Source organism: Phodopus roborovskii, unplaced genomic scaffold, assembly GCF_943737965.1.
Source record: "Phodopus roborovskii unplaced genomic scaffold, PHOROB, whole genome shotgun sequence".
NCBI classification, from domain to species: Eukaryota; Metazoa; Chordata; class Mammalia; order Rodentia; family Cricetidae; genus Phodopus; species Phodopus roborovskii.
In genome coordinates this window covers 10,596,208-10,614,599 of record NW_026125444.1, presented here as the reverse complement: position 1 = coordinate 10,614,599, position 18,392 = coordinate 10,596,208, and the positions used below count along the sequence as shown (strand labels likewise).

Genomic DNA, 18,392 nt, shown 5'->3' with positions numbered 1-18,392 from the left:
CATAACTCTGAGTTTAGTGATTTCAGATGAAGAAAGATTTAATATTTCCTCCTATGAATCATTTGGAATCATTTGTGGTTTTTAACTCACTGTACAGTTGTTTGTGGAGGAATGGTTCCAGAACCTCCTTCATCAATCAGATAATGTGAATATTCCTTCTATTTCTTAAATAAAGTGGTGTAGAGTTGTATAAAACTTTTTGTACATCCTACATCCATAGAATATATATACTCTGTAAGGCTTAACTGTGTAACTTCCACACAAATAGTTGTCATGCTTTATTCCATTAGATGTCAGGTTTACCTTGGATTGTCTCATCACTTGAGTATCCTGTCTATTCTTCAAGTCAAAGGAAATTCCACTCCTCTACAGAGGCCTTCCTGTTCCCATCCCCATGTCTTTTAGCTAAATAATTTGAGAAGAGACGAAAAATTGCAATTGTCTATCATAACCTCTAAACCTGTCATTTTCTGCTATTCATCTCTCTGTGCATAAAGAAGTACCTCCTTCACTGTATTTTAGCAAACAACATATGATAAATATTATTTTTTCCATTCTCTGTTCAGTAATGTATAATGTGTTCCTTGTGTGCATTTATTCATATATAATGAAAAACAAAGAACAGAAGGTATGTGTTACACAAAACGAGGGTGTGGAACAGTTGGGCTAAAACCCAGCACTAAACAGTGAGATCAACAACTTGGTCCAGCCTTTTATCACTTGTGTGACTGTAGGAAAGTGGCTTAAGCCAACCTCTGATTTAGATTTTCATTACTAAAGGGGGACAATAATACGGCCTACTGCATAGGAATGTTCTAATGCTAACCAAAATAAATATTTCAAAGTTAGAACTGATATCAAATAAGTGGTGGTTGTATATAGTTTTTACTAGTCATGATGAAGTTACAGTTCCTGTCTTGAAACCTGAGTTTGCTTACACTGTTTTATTTAGTGGTAAACATTCAAGCCTAAGATGGTTAATGTAAACATGGATTTAACCATTTCATCTAGTAAATACTATTAGAAAATTGTTGCATGGTAATATCAGCTAATTAATTCTGTGCAAAAGATGAATTTTTGAAGACTTATTAACTTTTATTTTTCATGTATGTGTGAGGGCATGCATGGCTGATACCTGTAGAGGCCAGAAGGCATTGGACCTGCTGGAACTGGAGTTACAAGAAGTTGTGAGCATCTTGGTGTGTGTTCTGGGAACTGAACTCAGGTCATCATGAAGACCAGCAAGTTCATTTAGCCACTGAGCCTGCTATCCAGTCCTAGAAGATGAAATATTAATACAGGTCCTAAAGAAAATAATTGTGATGTATAAACATATGTATATTCATATGTACCTATAGAACAGTGTATATATTCCTCCGGGCTACAGAAATCCCATGACTTTAACATTTGAGGTTAAGTTCCTTATGTTCTTGCTTTTGAACATTTTGATTCATTATTTAATATAGTTTAATTCAGTTCACATAGGGTAATTTTATATCTAATTAACTCATTCATCTTTTCCCTGTTTTACGTATTCAAAGGAAAGTGTGATTTGGGAAATGAATTTTTAAGACTCTTAGAACTGTTCTACAGGAATCTGTGGCAGAACTTCTATTTCTGAGTCAGATTTTTATGCATAATTTAAGAGGTAGATATAAGGGAGTTCTTTTAAAGGTTTGTATCTAACAGACGGGGTGTTATCTGACTCTTTTTCATAGATAACATCATCCAGGGAACACATTGCTCTCAAGAGTCAGGGAATAACTTCATTTCCTTATGTTCTTTTGTTGTATGAAACTACAAAACAGTTATTTTGTAGTTGTTAGCTAATTTGTAATGATCAAAAGACAAGAAACAGATTTTCAGTTTTGTTCTCATGGGATTGCTTCACAGGAAATAAATCAGTATGAAGAAGAAATTAGAATTCAAAAAACTTCCAAATACTAGTAGAATTATTCTTTGTATTTGCATTAAAATTGAGTTGTTTGAATCCTACCATTAGAGATGGACGTGTTTCATTCCTGTCAATTAAATGAGGTAAAGTAGAATAAAGCATGTGCACTGCATTTAGAGAACAAGATCATGAATACCTGAGAAGTTTAGACAGTTGTGAAAAGTAGATCCTTGGGTAGTGTGTTTGTGCTGCCAAATGTTTAATTTAGAAACTTTTCTCAGATGTTTGGAGATTAATCCAGAAAATGAAAGTAAAGTTGGGGAGAAGAGCATCCCTGCAGGAAAAGTGAACACAGCTTATATATGGTGTGGAAAAAGTGTGAATGTGCATGATTGATTTAAAATATGGAACAATTTGTGTAGCTAATGCAACTTAAGGTTAGGATGGTAATGGTGGTTGGTACAAAGCATTTAAGGGTCTAAATGCTAGGCTAAGGTGTTAGGGCATTATTCTCACTTTCTTAGTTTTTATTTTCATGCATTTACTTCCTCTCCTAACCCCCATGGCTTTCCCTTCTATTTCTGAGATTTCAGTATTATCAGCATTAATAAGACTCATATTCAATTATGGAGAGCCATTAAGGAGTTAGGGCTAAAGATCACTTTAGTTTTTATTGTGAATTCACGTTAAAGTGACTATAAGGAAACAACTTTTCTTCATATGAACTACTAGAGCTGGAACTCAAGAGATGGAGAAGCCCTGTGCCATTACCTATGACACCTCACTGAGAAATGACTGCAACAGACTGAACAATTGCACAGCAGCCAGCAACCAAGACAGAAATACACAGGCTGAGACAAGGGGGAACTGGGACACATAGCAATGTGATTAACAAAAGTCATCTGGGTAGAGAATTGCTCTATTTCCATAATTTGTGGTTTGAGTAATGGTAGAGAGTTAACAGATGAGGTAAAATAATTTGACAATAATACATCTTTTGATCACTATTTTGAGGCCATGTTAGAGGATTCATTTGTATAGTGGACATCATTAAGTAAGCAATGAGTATTACAAAACTATATGATAAACCACAAAACACAGGGTAGACTGATTTTAGAGAAGCATTTTGTTTGCATCAGTTACTTCTTATTTATAAACATGTATAAACAGATTTATAGATAATTTATGCACTGCACCATTATGATTTAACCTCAAGGGAGATATCAAGCTCTATAGCAGTATAAATCATAGTCAATTTGTATTTTTCATACTGGTAAGAAAATTAACAAGATACAATTAATTGTAAGAACATGCCATAATTGGAGTAGAAATTCAGAGAAAAATGCAATTTATTATTTTCCAGTGGGAGGAAGGGGGGCACACTTTGATAGGCTTAGCATATACAAAGGTGTCACTATAGAAAACAGAACTATTAATCTCTCCTTTGTGGTCACAAGATTAATATAAGGACAGTTAGCCTGGTTGGCGGCAGCAGTTTAATCACAGAAAACTTTCATTATGAACAATGCCATGAGGGACATTTTTAGAGCAACCTATTAATATATTGAATGAATTCAAGAATTTGTTGGTAGTTTTTAGAACATTAGAAGGGCAATGTCACAGGCTACGTAAAAAAAAACTTGGTAATGCCATTATCATACAGAATGCAGTGGTTTTCTTAGTCCAAAGAGATGGCTCACTGCTTAAGAGTACTTGCTGCTCTCTTGGAGTACCCAAGTTTAGTTCTCAGCACCCACCCACATTGAGTGGCTCTGGTTCCAGAGGATCCAGTGTCCTCTGGGCAAAAACATTCACATAGGCATATAGCCACACAAAGGCACATGTGCACATAATTAAAAATAAATGTTAAATATATTTTCTTCTAGGCTGTCCCTGGGAAGGGGAAATAGAAGAGATTTTTTTTTTTGTGGTGGACTAGGGGTGGGCCAGGATGGGAACATGTGGGATCAGGTGGGTGTGGGGGGGTTATTATAGAGACAACTGAAAAGGAGGTCATTTTAGGGTGAGGTAGAACCCCAATGCAAGGGAAACTCCGAGGAAGCTACAAGTATGACCTCAGCTAAGACTCCTAGCAATAGAGAATGCATAGGCTGAACTGGCCGTCTCCTGTGATGAGGCAAGATTTCCAGTGGGCGAAGTGGGACATCAACCCAGCGACATAACCTTTGAATTTCAGTCAGTCCTGCCTATGGGATGTGCTAGGGTAAGGGTGACACAGATTGCAGGAGTGGTCAACCAATGACTGATCTAGCCTTGGACCCATGCCACAAGAGTGAGCCCACCCTTGACATTAACTACCTGTAGTGCCAGGACCCAAAAGCTGGATGGCCTAGAAACCTAGGATAGAAACAAGTACACATGGAGAATAAACTGTCAGTGTAATGATGCTGTTCTCAGACTGGTGCCTAGCCCAGTTGTCATCAGAGCCTTCATCTGGGAACAGATGCAGAGAACCACAGCCAAACATTAGGCTGGGCTTGGGGAATCCTGCTGAAGAGAGGGAGGAAGGATTATATGAGCCAGAGGGGTAAAGGACAGCACAAGAAAGCACACAGAATCCACTAACCTGTGCTCATAGAAGCTCATGGAGACTGAACCAACAATCATGGAACCAACCTTGTGTCTCTTCATATATATGATAATTGTATAGGTTGGTCTTGTGGGACTCCTAACAGTGGAAATGGGCTATCTCTGACACTTGTTGGCTTTTGGGACCCTATTCCTTGTACTGAGTTGCCTTCCCCAGCCTTAATACAAGAGTATATGCTTAGTATTGCTGCAACTATATATCCCTACCCTTTTCTGAATAGAAACAGAGGAGGTGCAGGGCGAGGTGGGGGAGACACTGGAGGAGAGGAAGGAGTTCAGGATGTAAAACAATTTTTTAAGTTTTTTCTTTGAGATAATGTTGAACATGCATAGGCCTACCTAGTACTTCTAAAAGTGTTTCTGTTCTCTGGGGCTTTTTTTCTGCAGAACAAGATAATATTTGAGCAACAACAGTTTAGGGTTTGAGATCAACTTGCCAAAGGTCTCCATTTTTAGTATTTCCACATTCATAAATTCTTTCTGATCCCAGTAACAAAATGACTTTTTATTGAAGAAATTTTCCAACACTTATCATCTTTCTTGTAGTAATTTTATTGTAGGTAAGTTATCAAACCCAAGCAGTCTGTGAAGGAAAATGTAATTTCTTTACAAAAATCCTTCTCACAACTTAAATAGGGTCACAGTTTTTAAAGGGTCACAATAAGAGTTCTCAGCCAGAAAATTCTGAATGGGGAAATAGTATTCCCATAGCAATGAAGGTGAGGAAAATCAAAGTACATTTCTTGGCAACATGTGTCAAGCTAGTGACATACTTTGAAACTTGAAGTCAAAATGTCTGTGATGTAAACTAGAGGCATCCCTGAGATGACAGGGGCTTTTGTGCATCTGTCATGGTCAGGGTTGAGTGACGCTCTTTAAAAGCCCTATCCCCAGTGCCGTGGAAGACATCTATGTGTAAGTAATTTTTTGTCACGTAAAATAATTGAAATCAAGAACTTAGAGGAGATGAAATTGCAATAGAGGGTGCACTTCTAAAATGGAGGCTTGCCTGTGGTCCTCTACTGAAACTCTTTGAGTCCACAATCCCTGTATGCATAGCAGTAGGCTCTGCCTTGTTGTCAAGAACATCTTAAAATGCCCACTTCTATAATTTATCTACCCAGGCTTTTCTTTCTCCTGAACACTATACTCCCTTGTGTGTGCAATGTCATTCATGTAAGTTGCATTGAGGATCCAGACAAACTCTTTTACTCCCTTTTAGAGAACATGCTTATGTATACATGTGTGTATGTGTGTACACTTGTACATGGTGTGTGTGTGTGTGTGTGTGTGTGTGTGAGTGTGTGTGTGCTCATGTTCATGTGGAGGCCCAGAGATTGATGTCAATTCTACATTTTCTTCAGCCAATCTCTGCCTAGTTTTTGAGATGTGGTCTCTTACTGAACCAGGTACTTGCTTATTGGCTAAAGTGGCCCTCCAGCCAAGGTGAGGAATTATCTCGTCTCTACCTGCCAAGTTCGGAGGTTACCGTTGTGTATCTCCATATCTCACACCTGGCCTTTCATGTATGTGCTAGAGATTAGGACTCGGGTCTTCACATAGCACTTTACTCACTGGGCTACCTCTCCCTCCCCTTCATTTTTATTCTTAATTACTTCTTAAGTATTTGTTGTAGCTGAATTTGCAAAATGGGATATGTTTAATGTACCTTGAAGGTCATATGTTTACACACATGCACATACACACACACACACACACACACACACACACACACATATATATATATATATATATATATATGTATATATATTCTATTCGTGCACAAAAAGAGGTCTGGTGACATGTGCCAAGTCCACCTGGCATGCCCAGGCTTCAACTATGTAGCTCTCGAACTTGCTCTATAGGTAGACTGGGCTTGAGCTGAGGTTGTGTGCTCCGCATATAAGGAGTCTAGATGAAAGAGTCATCTTTTCTGGGATTATTAAATTCAATGTACTTTTTCTTTATGTAAGTTGATGTTGTGGGTTATCCCACTTGGACACCCCTTAGGAGAGGGAGGGAGAAGATGCAGGACCAGTTAGTTACTCAGATACTGGGAATCAGTGAGTAACAGAGCCTGCTGCAGACTCCTTTATTATCCCCCCTCCCAAGGTCCTATTGGGTCAGGAGCTGACTCTGCTGCATGTCCTTTTCTCAGTGGTATCTCTGTGTCAGGTGTCTTTCTGTCAACTTCTCTTGGCATAGAGGCAGGTTTGGCTCAGGGAGGAAGTGCCTGCTGCCCGTGTATGTGTATGTGGGGGGGGGCTGCCCTCGGCATTGGAGACAGGGTGACTGAGGTTTCTTCTACAAGTTAAATTTTCAAGAAGACAGTTGAGTCTGGATGTCCCATGGCATGCTGTACCTAGACACACGTACTTCAGAGTTTTTACTCCGTGGTGCTAGTTTTGAACATGAGGAAGCCACTCCTACCCTTTCAGGTTGCAAAAAGGTCAAAGGCTTCAGACTCAGAGCTCTCCACTGTCTGTCAGTGTTACTTTCTCTTTGGGGAGCATCTCTTATTTTGTTATGTAAATTAAAATAAGATCCTCTTTGCCTTAGCAGAATATATTTTTAAACATTGTGTAAGATGAATTTCATCAGTATAGGAAACTAATCAGCTGGGGGTTGTGTAGAAGGAGAGAGGTATGTTTATAATAGGATACCATGAGGGATCAGAACAACTCAGTGTCTCAGCTCACTGAAGTTAGGAGTCCTCATCTCTGAAGTGTTAGCTTTGCAAAGAGGTGGTGCAGGGCAGAGAGTTCTTTCCTTTGCCTAGCTTTTTAGACAAATGTGATAAAGGTGTTGGTGTCTCTTGCAGAATAAACCATTAAAATGCAGAAATGAATCTAACAACTGTTTTTAAAAATTAAGTAAAACAGCCAGATCGTGGTGGCAGATGCCTTTAATCCCAGCACTCCTGAGACAGAGGCATGCGCATCTGAGTTTGAGGCCTGCTTGGTCTAAAGAACAGACAGGCCAGGCTACACAGAGAAACACTGTCTTGAAAAAAAATTAAGTAAAACTATTAATCTAAAGATCTATGTCTTGATGAGGTAAAAACTGCCCTGGTGAAATTTGAAGGATCTGTGACTTCTTCAAATGCTTATGTTCTGAGAGGAAAATCTATGACTCCTTCAGATGCAAATTGCCTTTTTATTGTATTTTTTTCCTTCTGTGAAAGAAATAAACAACACTAACAACCGCCTACTACTCCAGATCTGTAGGCTACAACATCCTCTTTTGTCCTCCAGGATCACCTGTACACATGGGGCAAGCTTTCACACAGACACACACATACACTTAAGTAAAAGTTTAAATTATCTTTAATAAAATATGGTCATATCCTTTGGTCTACCTTCTTGATAACGAGAATAGGAAAGGATAATGAATTGAAGTAAGGAGGGATTTACCATTTAATATCACAGGTTTAACATCTTAATGATGAAATGATAAGAGAAGATTGAGTAATTGGGAATGGGAGGAACATGGGGACATTGTAGTGAATGTTTAGAATGATTTCAATTAAGAAATGAAAATAATTTTCCATATATCTTGGGGATTTCTGAAAGATGATTGCCTTTTTTAGTTGGCTTCTATCAAATTTAAAACACTGAAATGGAACTCTAATGTAATGCTTGTCTGTAGAAACGTGCAAACATTTCTCAGCTACCCAAGTGTCATCTCTAAAATGAGCAATGCATGCAGACTTAACTGGCAGAAAGTTGTCAGTCAAGTAGTACTTTTACTGCTTAGCATTATTACAGACCCAAATAATGAAGAGATACTTTGAAAAGTAGGAAATAAGAAATGAAATGTTAATCAACATCTTGTCATCCAAAAGAGAACAAAATAAGAAATTCATTAATGCTGAAGTGCTCAGGGCTGACCTTCTTGAAGAGAGAATGGGATGAACAAATTTGATGATAAGTTGTGTCAACCTCAAGGAAACAAGGATTTATTGTTTTAGGTTTGTTGCTAACACATTGGGCACAGGGTTATTACAGTAATTAGATTTCTTAACAAATGGAACTATTGGATCTCACAAATGTAACATTTTCTTACTGAAACCCAATGAAAAGTAATATAATTGGACCACAGTGGAACCAAGCAGACTTCAGAATAGGTAGCTGAGGGAATGTACTGAATCTTTCTCAGTCATTTAGTCTTGTTTTTATGCTACTGAGTTACCATTTTACACACACGTGCATTTCTTTTCATTTTAAGCTGGATAATGCTGACGAGCAAGCAGCCCAGATCAGGAGAGAACTCGATGGCCGCCTGCAGCTGGCAGAGAAAATGGCAAAGGTATGTTATGTACTCTGATATACTATGCCACTTACCTTTCATTATCCTGATGTCTGTCCGCCAAAAGCATGCTTGACACAGACAGACATACCCCTCCTGAGTTATGACTTGCTCTTCTGTATTGATAACCTCGGGTAACCAAGTATCTGAATTCACATCTTCTAAATGATTAGACCATCCTATCTGGAGTTTGCGTGCTTACCATATGAGATGTCTAAATTTAGTAACTTTTGAATAGTTTAAAAGTACCTGATTTTTTCTTTTTCTAACTGCTAACTAGATCTGCAAGTGTTTTAATGTTGCACCAGAATGAATATGAATATATATATATAAATAAATAAATAAATAAAATCAGGGAGAAAAGTTTCCTTATAAAGTCATATGAATTTGAAAGTTCCCAGCATGCTGGTTGGCAAATAGTGGTGCCAACTAATATTTGATGGAATGACTGGCAGTCCAAAATATAATTGGAAATGTCTAAGGCAGAATCTGACAGATAAAGTGTGTTTTCTATAATCTAGTGATTTTTACTTTCATAATCGCTATTTCTGAGGACAGAAATATATTTAAAACAAAATCTGGGTTTCTCTCTAATAATTTGGCTTTTTAGAGAGATAGATTTTTAACCATCAAAACTGTTCTTTGGTGTGAATTGACAGATTGATTTACTTCAGTGATATAAGAAATTTTAATCCTTCACAATAGAATTATGGTGACACAGCTGTGGGTTGTTCAGCACATAAGACTTCTTCCCTTTTCCCTCTGCTGTACAAAACCTGAGTAGTTGGTAGTTAGAGGGCCCTCCTCCTCCTCTCTCTCTACCTTATATTACACTCCCTGCTTCCCTCCTCCTCCCTCTGTTCCTCCCTCTCTCTTTTCCTTTCTGTCTCTTTCTCCCTCCCTCTTTCCTCCCACCTCTCTGTTATCTGACATGTATATCAACATCCATGAGTAATATTCCTGTCCACTTAAGCCAAGACAGTGAATTTCTCCAGCACCGGGAATATGCTTCACATACTGACTGCAAAGCTACAGTGTCTATTTGTGACAAGAAGAAATATATATATTTATATTTGTGATTATACGATATTTTCAGAGTGCTAATACTCTGCCTGTCTAAATTTAACGCTGGAGAACAGATTGAGATATTGGACAGAAAAAGAGAAAGACAAACAGAAGTTTGAGTAATAGGGTTGGTAGTAGGTTGTATGAAGCAAGGCAGATTTCTAGAGGGAGACTCTCCAGATGACTGACCATGTGGGATGCTATGAGTGAGAAGCTGAAGAGTGATGTTCATACACAGAGCGGGGTTGAAGGGAAATGTCTTTCTGCATCTCCTCTAGACATTGACAGAGGCATTGAACCATCCCAGAGGGTGCATTGTACAATTCGCAGCCTAGAAATCCAGCAGCTGCAAACTACTTGCAACTTTGGAGATAAAGCAGCCTTACCAAAAATACTAACCTGTTTTGAACCTAGCTATTAAGCTGGTTGCCTTTCTTATAGGCCGAAGACTAGGAAAGATTCCAGGGACAAGTCTAGATGAACCCTTACTGCTGCCTAATTATAAATTGGACTTGTTACTCCTTGATGTACATGATTGTTTTCTAGCACAGTTTGAACGATATTCTGGATGGTTACAGATATAAAGGGAAGTCTTGGGTGTGTTCTCAAGTTCCTGTCTACAGAGAATGTGTTTTTACAAGGTCTTGCCTGATCAGCAATGACCAAGAAGGCTTCCCTTTGAGACTTCCCATTGGTCTCAGTAGAGATGTGATTATTTGGGAAAGTAGTGAAACATGTGGGATTAGAAGTGTGAAATGCTTCAAAAGTACAAAACATTTTAGCAGAAATATCAGTATAGCATATAGAACAGGTTTTGCTCTTCTCCACTTTGAATATACTACACCGAAGCTCTCAGAATGAGACTTAAAAGACTAATTCATCAACACACTGACCTTGCTCATTGATGCTTCCTCCATTACCCTGTGAGCCCCAAGGGCAGGTGGTAGCATGGGTTCTATAGACAGTGTTGAGGCTTTGGAAAATTACTCATTTCATCCATATCACAGAGCTACTGCATCAATGGAAAAGGCCATAGGCCCTGGGCTCCAGAGACTAGATGCTCCCTACATTTGCAACATCCTTAGTCTGATAAGTGCAGATTAGTGATTCATTACTAGTTTGCAATCGGTAACACCACCTTTCCCACGTCATAAAGCAGTATAAACAATATAATAACAATAAATACGGATATCAATTTTTATTATTTTAGCCAAGAAAGACGTTAAGGAATGTTAAGAAAGCTGAGAAAACCCAGAGATAAGTCCAAGTTTACTTTTTAGATGTGCGGTAGTGTGCAAATTATTTAATTTTTGATCTTTGTATTTAATGCACAGTATATTTACTGGGCATGCACAATTATAAGCAAGCACATTCCTGGATGCTTAGAATAGACTCAGACAAATATAATTGCCTTTGACTAAAACAAGACAGAAATATTGCTACATGCCAAATACAGCATATATTTTATTTGGGAAGGCCCATAATAAGTGATAAAATATTATGTGGCTTAACTATGGAAGGTGGTTGTTACTACCATGAGAATAGACCCATGGAGTTAGCTGTGCAGGAAGAAGAGGGTGAGTAGTCAGGTGACCAGGCCAGGCCAGCTCTGAGCAGCACCATTTTTCCTGCTACTCAAGCCAAGCCAACAAAACTTGGCATCACATTTGGCTTCTTCCTTTTTCTCATGCTTCATGCAAAACTTGTTAGGAAATCCTTTCGCCTCTACTCATCTTTTCAGACAGGATCTCACTTCAGCCAAGGGTAACTTTGGAGAGTAACCTGACCCTTCTTCTGAGATTATGGACATGAGCTACCACACTCTGAGATTATGGACATGAGAGCCACCACACTCTCTGCTTGCTTCTACTTTTGAAGTAGTCCCACTATACAACAGTTGTTGCCATTTTTCAAACTCTTCTGTTTGGGTTCATTCACCATTGCTTGTCATCAGAGTAATTGCTCTATCCTTTTAGCTAGTGTTCTACCTTCCACCCCGAACCTGCAACACAAAAGCCAGTGATTCTCTGCAAAAGCCTTATGAAAGTGCTATGTCCGTGAGTGTGAACTGTTGTTAAATGTCTGTACGGTGCTCAAGTGCCATTGAGTTCTGCCTCTGATTCAGTTCATCTCATCTATTATGAACCCCGGCCTTTCTTGCTTCAGGGTCTTTGCCCAGACCCGTTATCCTTCTTACAGCCATCAGTGGACACTCATGACTTTTTCCCACTATAAGTTTGTGCTTTCCAGAGAGACAGAAGCCACAGGAACCCAGATAGATGGGGAGAAAGAAATGATATTTTGTACCTGTGTCTGTCTATATGGCAGCCTGGAAACTCGGTGAAGAGCCAGTATAGCCTTCAGCCTGCACCTTCAGCACAGGCCTGTAGAAGGTAGAATCAAGCAGGTCTTCAAGATTTGCAGGCTTGAGGCAGAATTGCTCGTCTTCAGGACAAGTTAGCCTCTCTTCTTAAGGTCTTTAAAAGCTTTCTGAATGAGACCCATCCATATAGTCATTGCACACTTTTTACTGGGAAGTTGGGAACAAACATTTAGTCACGCCACATGGGGAATTGGTGGCACACTAAAGGAAATCCTCCACCCAAGTCCAGCTTAAAGAACCCATGAGTGATTTTTCTCCCTCTTGGGAGCATTGGTAAAAGATTACTTACAGGAACATGATTGCCTACATGTATGTATGAATACTGTGTGCATGCCTGAGTGCCCACTGAGCCCAGAAGAGGTCACTGGATCTCCTAGAACTAGAGTTAAGGACAGTTGTAAGATGCTACATGGGTGCTGGGAACTGAACCTCTGTCCTCTGCAAGAGCAGAAAGTGCTGTTCCTCTCTCACCCATCTCTGCAGCCCCCATGGGTGTCTTTGGAATGGCAGAATTTTTGCCTACTACACATTATCTTCAGAGAGCAGAATTATCATTCAAACCCTGACATGTTTGTGAGACTTGCCTTGTCCCGTGCAGGTGCATGCTTAAATAGAAAGGGAGAGAGACTATCAGTGAGATAGAGATAGCTGAATTGACTCCGATTTGCAAATGCTTTCATTGCACTTTGGACTCAGTAGTTCAAATGATCCAATAACCCTAAAATTAATACAGATTCATTATCTCTTGTCCAAAGTGGTTGGGCCCAAACATATTCCAGATAGGGAATTTTTCAGGTTTTTTGGTATACTTGTGTATGCCTAAGAAGTCTCAGCAGTAGGACCTTTGTCTAAACACAAAGTCAATTACATTGATATCACATACCTTAATTGACTAGGCTGAAGGTCACTTTGTGCAGCATTTACTTGGTACACATAAGTTTTGAAGTTTTGACTATATTCATTGTGTGTTAGATATGGCATCAGAGTTTGAAAAAAGCTTTGGATTTTGGAGCATTTCATATCTTTGGACTAAAGGAATCCAGCCTGATCAGTCATGAGAGACAAAGCAAAGGTTTATCGTCTTGGGGAGACTCACTAGTGGTATGGGCCTGGCTAGAGAGGGATGAGAGAGGTCAAGAGCATGTGAAACAGAGAGTACCAACAACAGACTTTTTGCAGAAGGCAAACATTCATGTTCTAACACTTATCATCATATTAGAGGCACTAGTGTGCCTTGGTGCACCTGGGGCCAGATTAACTCACAGTTAAACAACTTGAAACTACCTAAGTATCTCCTTGTCTAATCCCGTTCACATAAATGATTACATTTAACATATGTGCTGATCTGATATATGATCCACTCTTTTGTTTAGAAGAGTCAACAAAAGCAGGGTTAAATGAAATTGGTGGAATATTTCCCATAAGAGCCAATCCTTTAAAAGAAGACTTATGAGGACTTTTTTCATAAAATAAATAAAAAATGTAATATAGTCAGTTTCCCACTAAACCGAAATAATAAATGATTTTCATGATGCCTACCAGTTTCCTCTTTAACAGATGATGAAGTATGTTTAGCAACACCTAAATACAAATAGGTTTTCTTTCATGTGCTAATGTCTGTTTTCATAAAACAACACCTTGGAAATTTGAAAAACACTGATACATCTGAGCTTTCAAAATATCACAAGTTTTCTTTTTTTGCTCCTCTGTGAAGACAGGTTTTAAAAGGCAATTATAAATTCAATACAAATACAAAATTAAAATACAGTATTTTATTTAGTGTATTATCAATGGGCAAACCAGTTGAATAGTGAAAATATTCCAGAAAGAATCTGAGAACAAGGTGTTTGGACATTCTTTAGCTTTCTTGGATTAGTTACAAAAGTGGTTAATTTAAAATTCACACTTATATTGTAGCCATTGGGCTATTTCAAATAGGAAACAAACATTTGCATCTTTTCCAGACAAAATCACAGACACTAACTTGTAACTTCTCTGTCTGGAACTAATCTCTAGTAAACAGGAAGTGTAACTCAGTACCTGGCCCCCTGGTGGTCAAAGATGATCATTACCGGGTCTATCTGTCCCCTCATCTTTATGCCTCATTTCCTACCTTCACATGATTCTCCCCCAGAAAGCTTTTAAAGCTTATTCAAAACATACAACTGGGACTGGAGAGAGAGAGAGCATTCAATTACTCTTAGGGAAGACATGGTTTCTATCACCCACCTAAGACGCCTTACAAAACCATGTCTAACTCCAGTTCTAGGGGAAACCAGCACCCTCTATTGGCATTTGCAGGTATCAAACATACTCATATACATAAAATTAATTAAATCATAAAAAATACATAGCTGTAGTTTAATGGATTCTTTTGCCTTCGTTGGAAAGAACCTTGATCCACCTTGTTTTTTTCCTAAGGAAACAAAGAAACTGCCCTGCTGGATATGCAAAATTTCGATTTACTGATGAGGTTTCCGACTTACGGGTCTTGAGGAAAATTAATTATTAATGCAGAAATTTAGTGTTTGTAAAAATATGTGATTTAATATTGATTGTATGTAAATGAATTCAAGAAGATTATCTAAAGGTTAGATTGGAGGAGAGAAAAGAGGTAGCCTGTGACTGCTAGGCTGATCCCTCATCTGATGCCAGATGTCCCAGTCTGTGCAGTGAATGACCTGGTACAAGAGAATCATGGGCCAGGAGCATCCCTTAGGAGCATGCTGGATACATCTCCCTGCTGTAAGGGATGCTGTTACTAAAGGTGAGGATTTCAATGAATCCAATAAAAACAACAGTGAAGGCTGAGATTTTTCTGGAGCATTGAAAAATCATTTGAAGTAGACCATGCAAAGCCTTTCGCTTCTATTGGGAGTAACAGAACTGTCAACCTCATGTAATAAGTACATCTCTACATTGAAGGAAAGAGCCAAATGCCAAGTTAGCAAAGAATAAAGAGGACAAAATGTGTTCTCTTTTGCTGTTTTATGGAATATAAATTAGCATAATCTCAGAGGATAATTTAGCTTGAAACAATGTTTTGGATGTTGGGTTCTACATTTGTCATTTTATTTATTTTATTTTATGGTATGAGCGCTTTGCCTGCAGGCATGTCTGTGTACCATCCATGTCTGTGGAGGTCAGTAAAGAGATGGCAGTTGGATACCCTGGCACTGAAGTTGCAGATGTTTGCAAGGTACCGTGTGGGTCCAGGGAAGCAAACCCAGGTCCTCTTAACTGTTGCGCTATCTCTTCAGCCTCCCGGATGTTGTTTTTAATTGAGTGTGAGAAATGAGAAGCTGATTGCAGAAATAAAAAATAAGCTGTCAACATACTCCTGAAATAAAATAGAATCGTCCAGATTAATCCTGTTACCTCCTTTTCACTTAAAAGATTCCTGTCATAAATTGGCCTTTTGCTTTAAATTCAGAGTTTTTTTTTTCCTAAACCTTTAGTGAAAGACTGAATTATGACCATAAGGGATCTTTGCATGTTTGTGCAATGTGAAAAGTTTTCCAATTCTAGAAATAGATCCATACTTGCAGTATAGGAAGTTTCAGTGTGAGTACTTCTGTACAAAGAACGTAGCATCCCAATAGTGTACGTGTATGGAAAAATGGTGGCAGGAAATGGTTTTCTTCTGGTTAGCAGAGCAGTGTATTTATTCTTTTGGAGACCACTTATTCCAAGACCTTCAAGGGTGGTGGCTAATTAAAATTTATTTATACACTAAGCCATTTCATCATAACTGTTTTCACTTATGTACATCTTATAAGAATGATTTATATGAAAGAATATACGCACTGTCATTCATTCCATACCACAATGGTTCTACATCGAATAATATATGGTACCTTTGAATATAGTGAGTACTTGGGGCTTTTAAACCCCAGCCTGAACGTGGGTAGATGCCTTGTGTGTAAGGTATCAGGACTGTACAGGTAAGTCATTGCATCATGTACTCTTTTCAGACATAACTTTCATGGGACTGGCCTATATCTTTTATTATTATTATTTTTAAGGAAAGAAGATTTCCCAGATTTATCTCGAAAGAAATGGAGAATATGTACATAGAAGAGTTGCGGGCCTCCGTGAATTTGCTAATGGCCAATCTCGAAAGTCTTCCCGTTTCAAAAGGTGGTCCGGAATTTAAATTACAAAAATTAAAGCGTTCCCAGAATTCTGCATTTTTGGACCTAGGAGATGAGAATGAGATCCAGCTGTCCAAGTCTGATGTGGTACTGTCGTTCACCTTGGAGGTAAGCGGTTTTCCCTCTCCTCCCCCTCATTGCATACAAGAGGCTGGCTGGATTTGCCTTTGCTCTTTGTGATAAGGTTTGGAATTTAAAGCAGGGTACTGTGTTCAGAAAATGTTAAAGCAGTCCTTAATATATGAAAACATAAGTTCTGTATGCAGATGAACAGATAGGTTCTATAATGCAGATGAATTCAAGTGTTAAATGTAGTGCTCATTTTAGAATGAATGAAACAGCTGTAAGTCATGGGCATGTGCCTTTTAAACTAGTGTTAAGTACACTGACAAAAATAAACATCAAATACAAGGGGGTAGAAAGACGGTTTAAACATATAAGTGACTTCTGTCTAATCTGGCTATTGATTAATTTAGGTTTTAGGGTTACAGGCCTTGCTGCCATGTGTGTGTGTGCTGGGATCTGAATTCAGGTCCTCATGATTTCAGAGCATGGTCTTTACTCTCTGAGCCACCTCCCCAGCCCTTCTCCCAAAGCTCTTGCTGAAATGTTATAGCTTTCCCTTAGCCTGTGATTCTCGCTTTGTACAATTCCCAATGGGACTGTTTGTATTTGCTAACTGGCCACGACAAGGGCATCCAGTCTTGGGAGGTATCCTTTACATCCTTTGATGATGTTCAACTTGCTAAGTCATAGAAGAGAAAGCAAGTGTCTACTTGGGTTCTTTTTTCCTCCATTTAATGGACTTGAGGACGCAACAGCTGTCTCTCTTTCTTTCCTTTCGGGATAGCTTTGTAGGTAAATGTCTTATACCTGGTGTCAGAGTAAAACTATATGGCTGTCTTAAAGCTCAGTTCATCCTGGGTTTACCTAATGGCTTTGCCAAATTGCTTTGCCTCTGGGTTTTGTTTTGTTTTGTTTTTCTCTTCAGTCCCTCCAGCATCAGAACATGAATGTTTAATTTGAAACTACATAGTGGGTTATTCTTTGAATTTCCTCATCATCTCCTGCCTTAAATATTTGACTGCCAGAAAAAAAGAAAGAGAGATGCTAACACTTTTTTTTTTAAATTCTCCTAAATCATCTAATTGCAGTGTAACTTCATTTGCACAAGACCTTTGCATTTTAAGTTTATGGGAAGAAAATTTAGAGAAAATAGTTTTGATGATATATAGTTTTACATCTTAAATAAATATCCAGAAGTGGAAATACAGTTCTTACCTATTTCCATTTTTATTTTGTTTAAAAGTCTTCAAATGTATAAGTAACTTATGAATAACTTGGGAGTTCTTTTTCCCTTTCAAAGTCATACCAAGTGACTGAATTGTTATTCTATGCTTTATTACCAGTATGTTATATAGAGCTATTGGGTTAGCCATGTAATCTCAAAGAAGAAAATGCAAGTTGAAACTTCCTTTTATGTGGTCTGAGAAGCTTGTATGTTTATAAAATTGTTTTGGCAGCCTTTATTGCCGTATCTGTCTAAAGCAGGTATTTTGTGCCCAGAGATGAATACAAATCTGTTTTCTGTGCCCATGGTGTTTCTTGAATGAGTTATGTGCCCAGCAGCATAATGAAATCACGTTAAGCAAGGATGGTCCAGAACACCTGAGGGGTGTGGCTAACCTTCCTGCCGCAGGCTGTCACACCAGCCAGGCCCATTAAGAAAGCTGGTTCCTTGGATCCTGAAATCAACAATGAAAGCTCTTAAAGGTCAACAGTATATCCAATGCCTGAGTCCTCACATTACAGCTCTTAGGTTTAGAATTGGTCCAGTGTAGGTGTCTTAACCAAGAAGTGAATCTAGGATTCAAAAAGTAAAGTACAGATTTGAAAAGATTTGTTCAGACTACCCTTCTTTTGAGTGAATAGCTCTTGCTCCCTTTTCCTAATGGTTCCTCTTGCTTACCAAGCTCCT

At 38.5% G+C, this 18,392-nt stretch overlaps 1 protein-coding gene across 8 annotated transcripts in view; it reads left to right on the top strand.

Annotated features, from left to right (window-relative positions):
* The window catches only part of Cadps2 (calcium dependent secretion activator 2), a 481,095-nt gene that overhangs the window by 202,916 nt on the left and 259,787 nt on the right, over positions 1-18,392 (top strand). For all 8 annotated transcript variants that reach the window (XM_051175754.1, XM_051175752.1, XM_051175755.1 and 5 more), the window contains exons 4-5: positions 8,732-8,812; positions 16,286-16,522. In XM_051175754.1, coding sequence (XP_051031711.1) covers positions 8,732-8,812; positions 16,286-16,522 — 318 coding nt within the window. The remainder of the gene's footprint in view (positions 1-8,731; positions 8,813-16,285; positions 16,523-18,392) is intronic.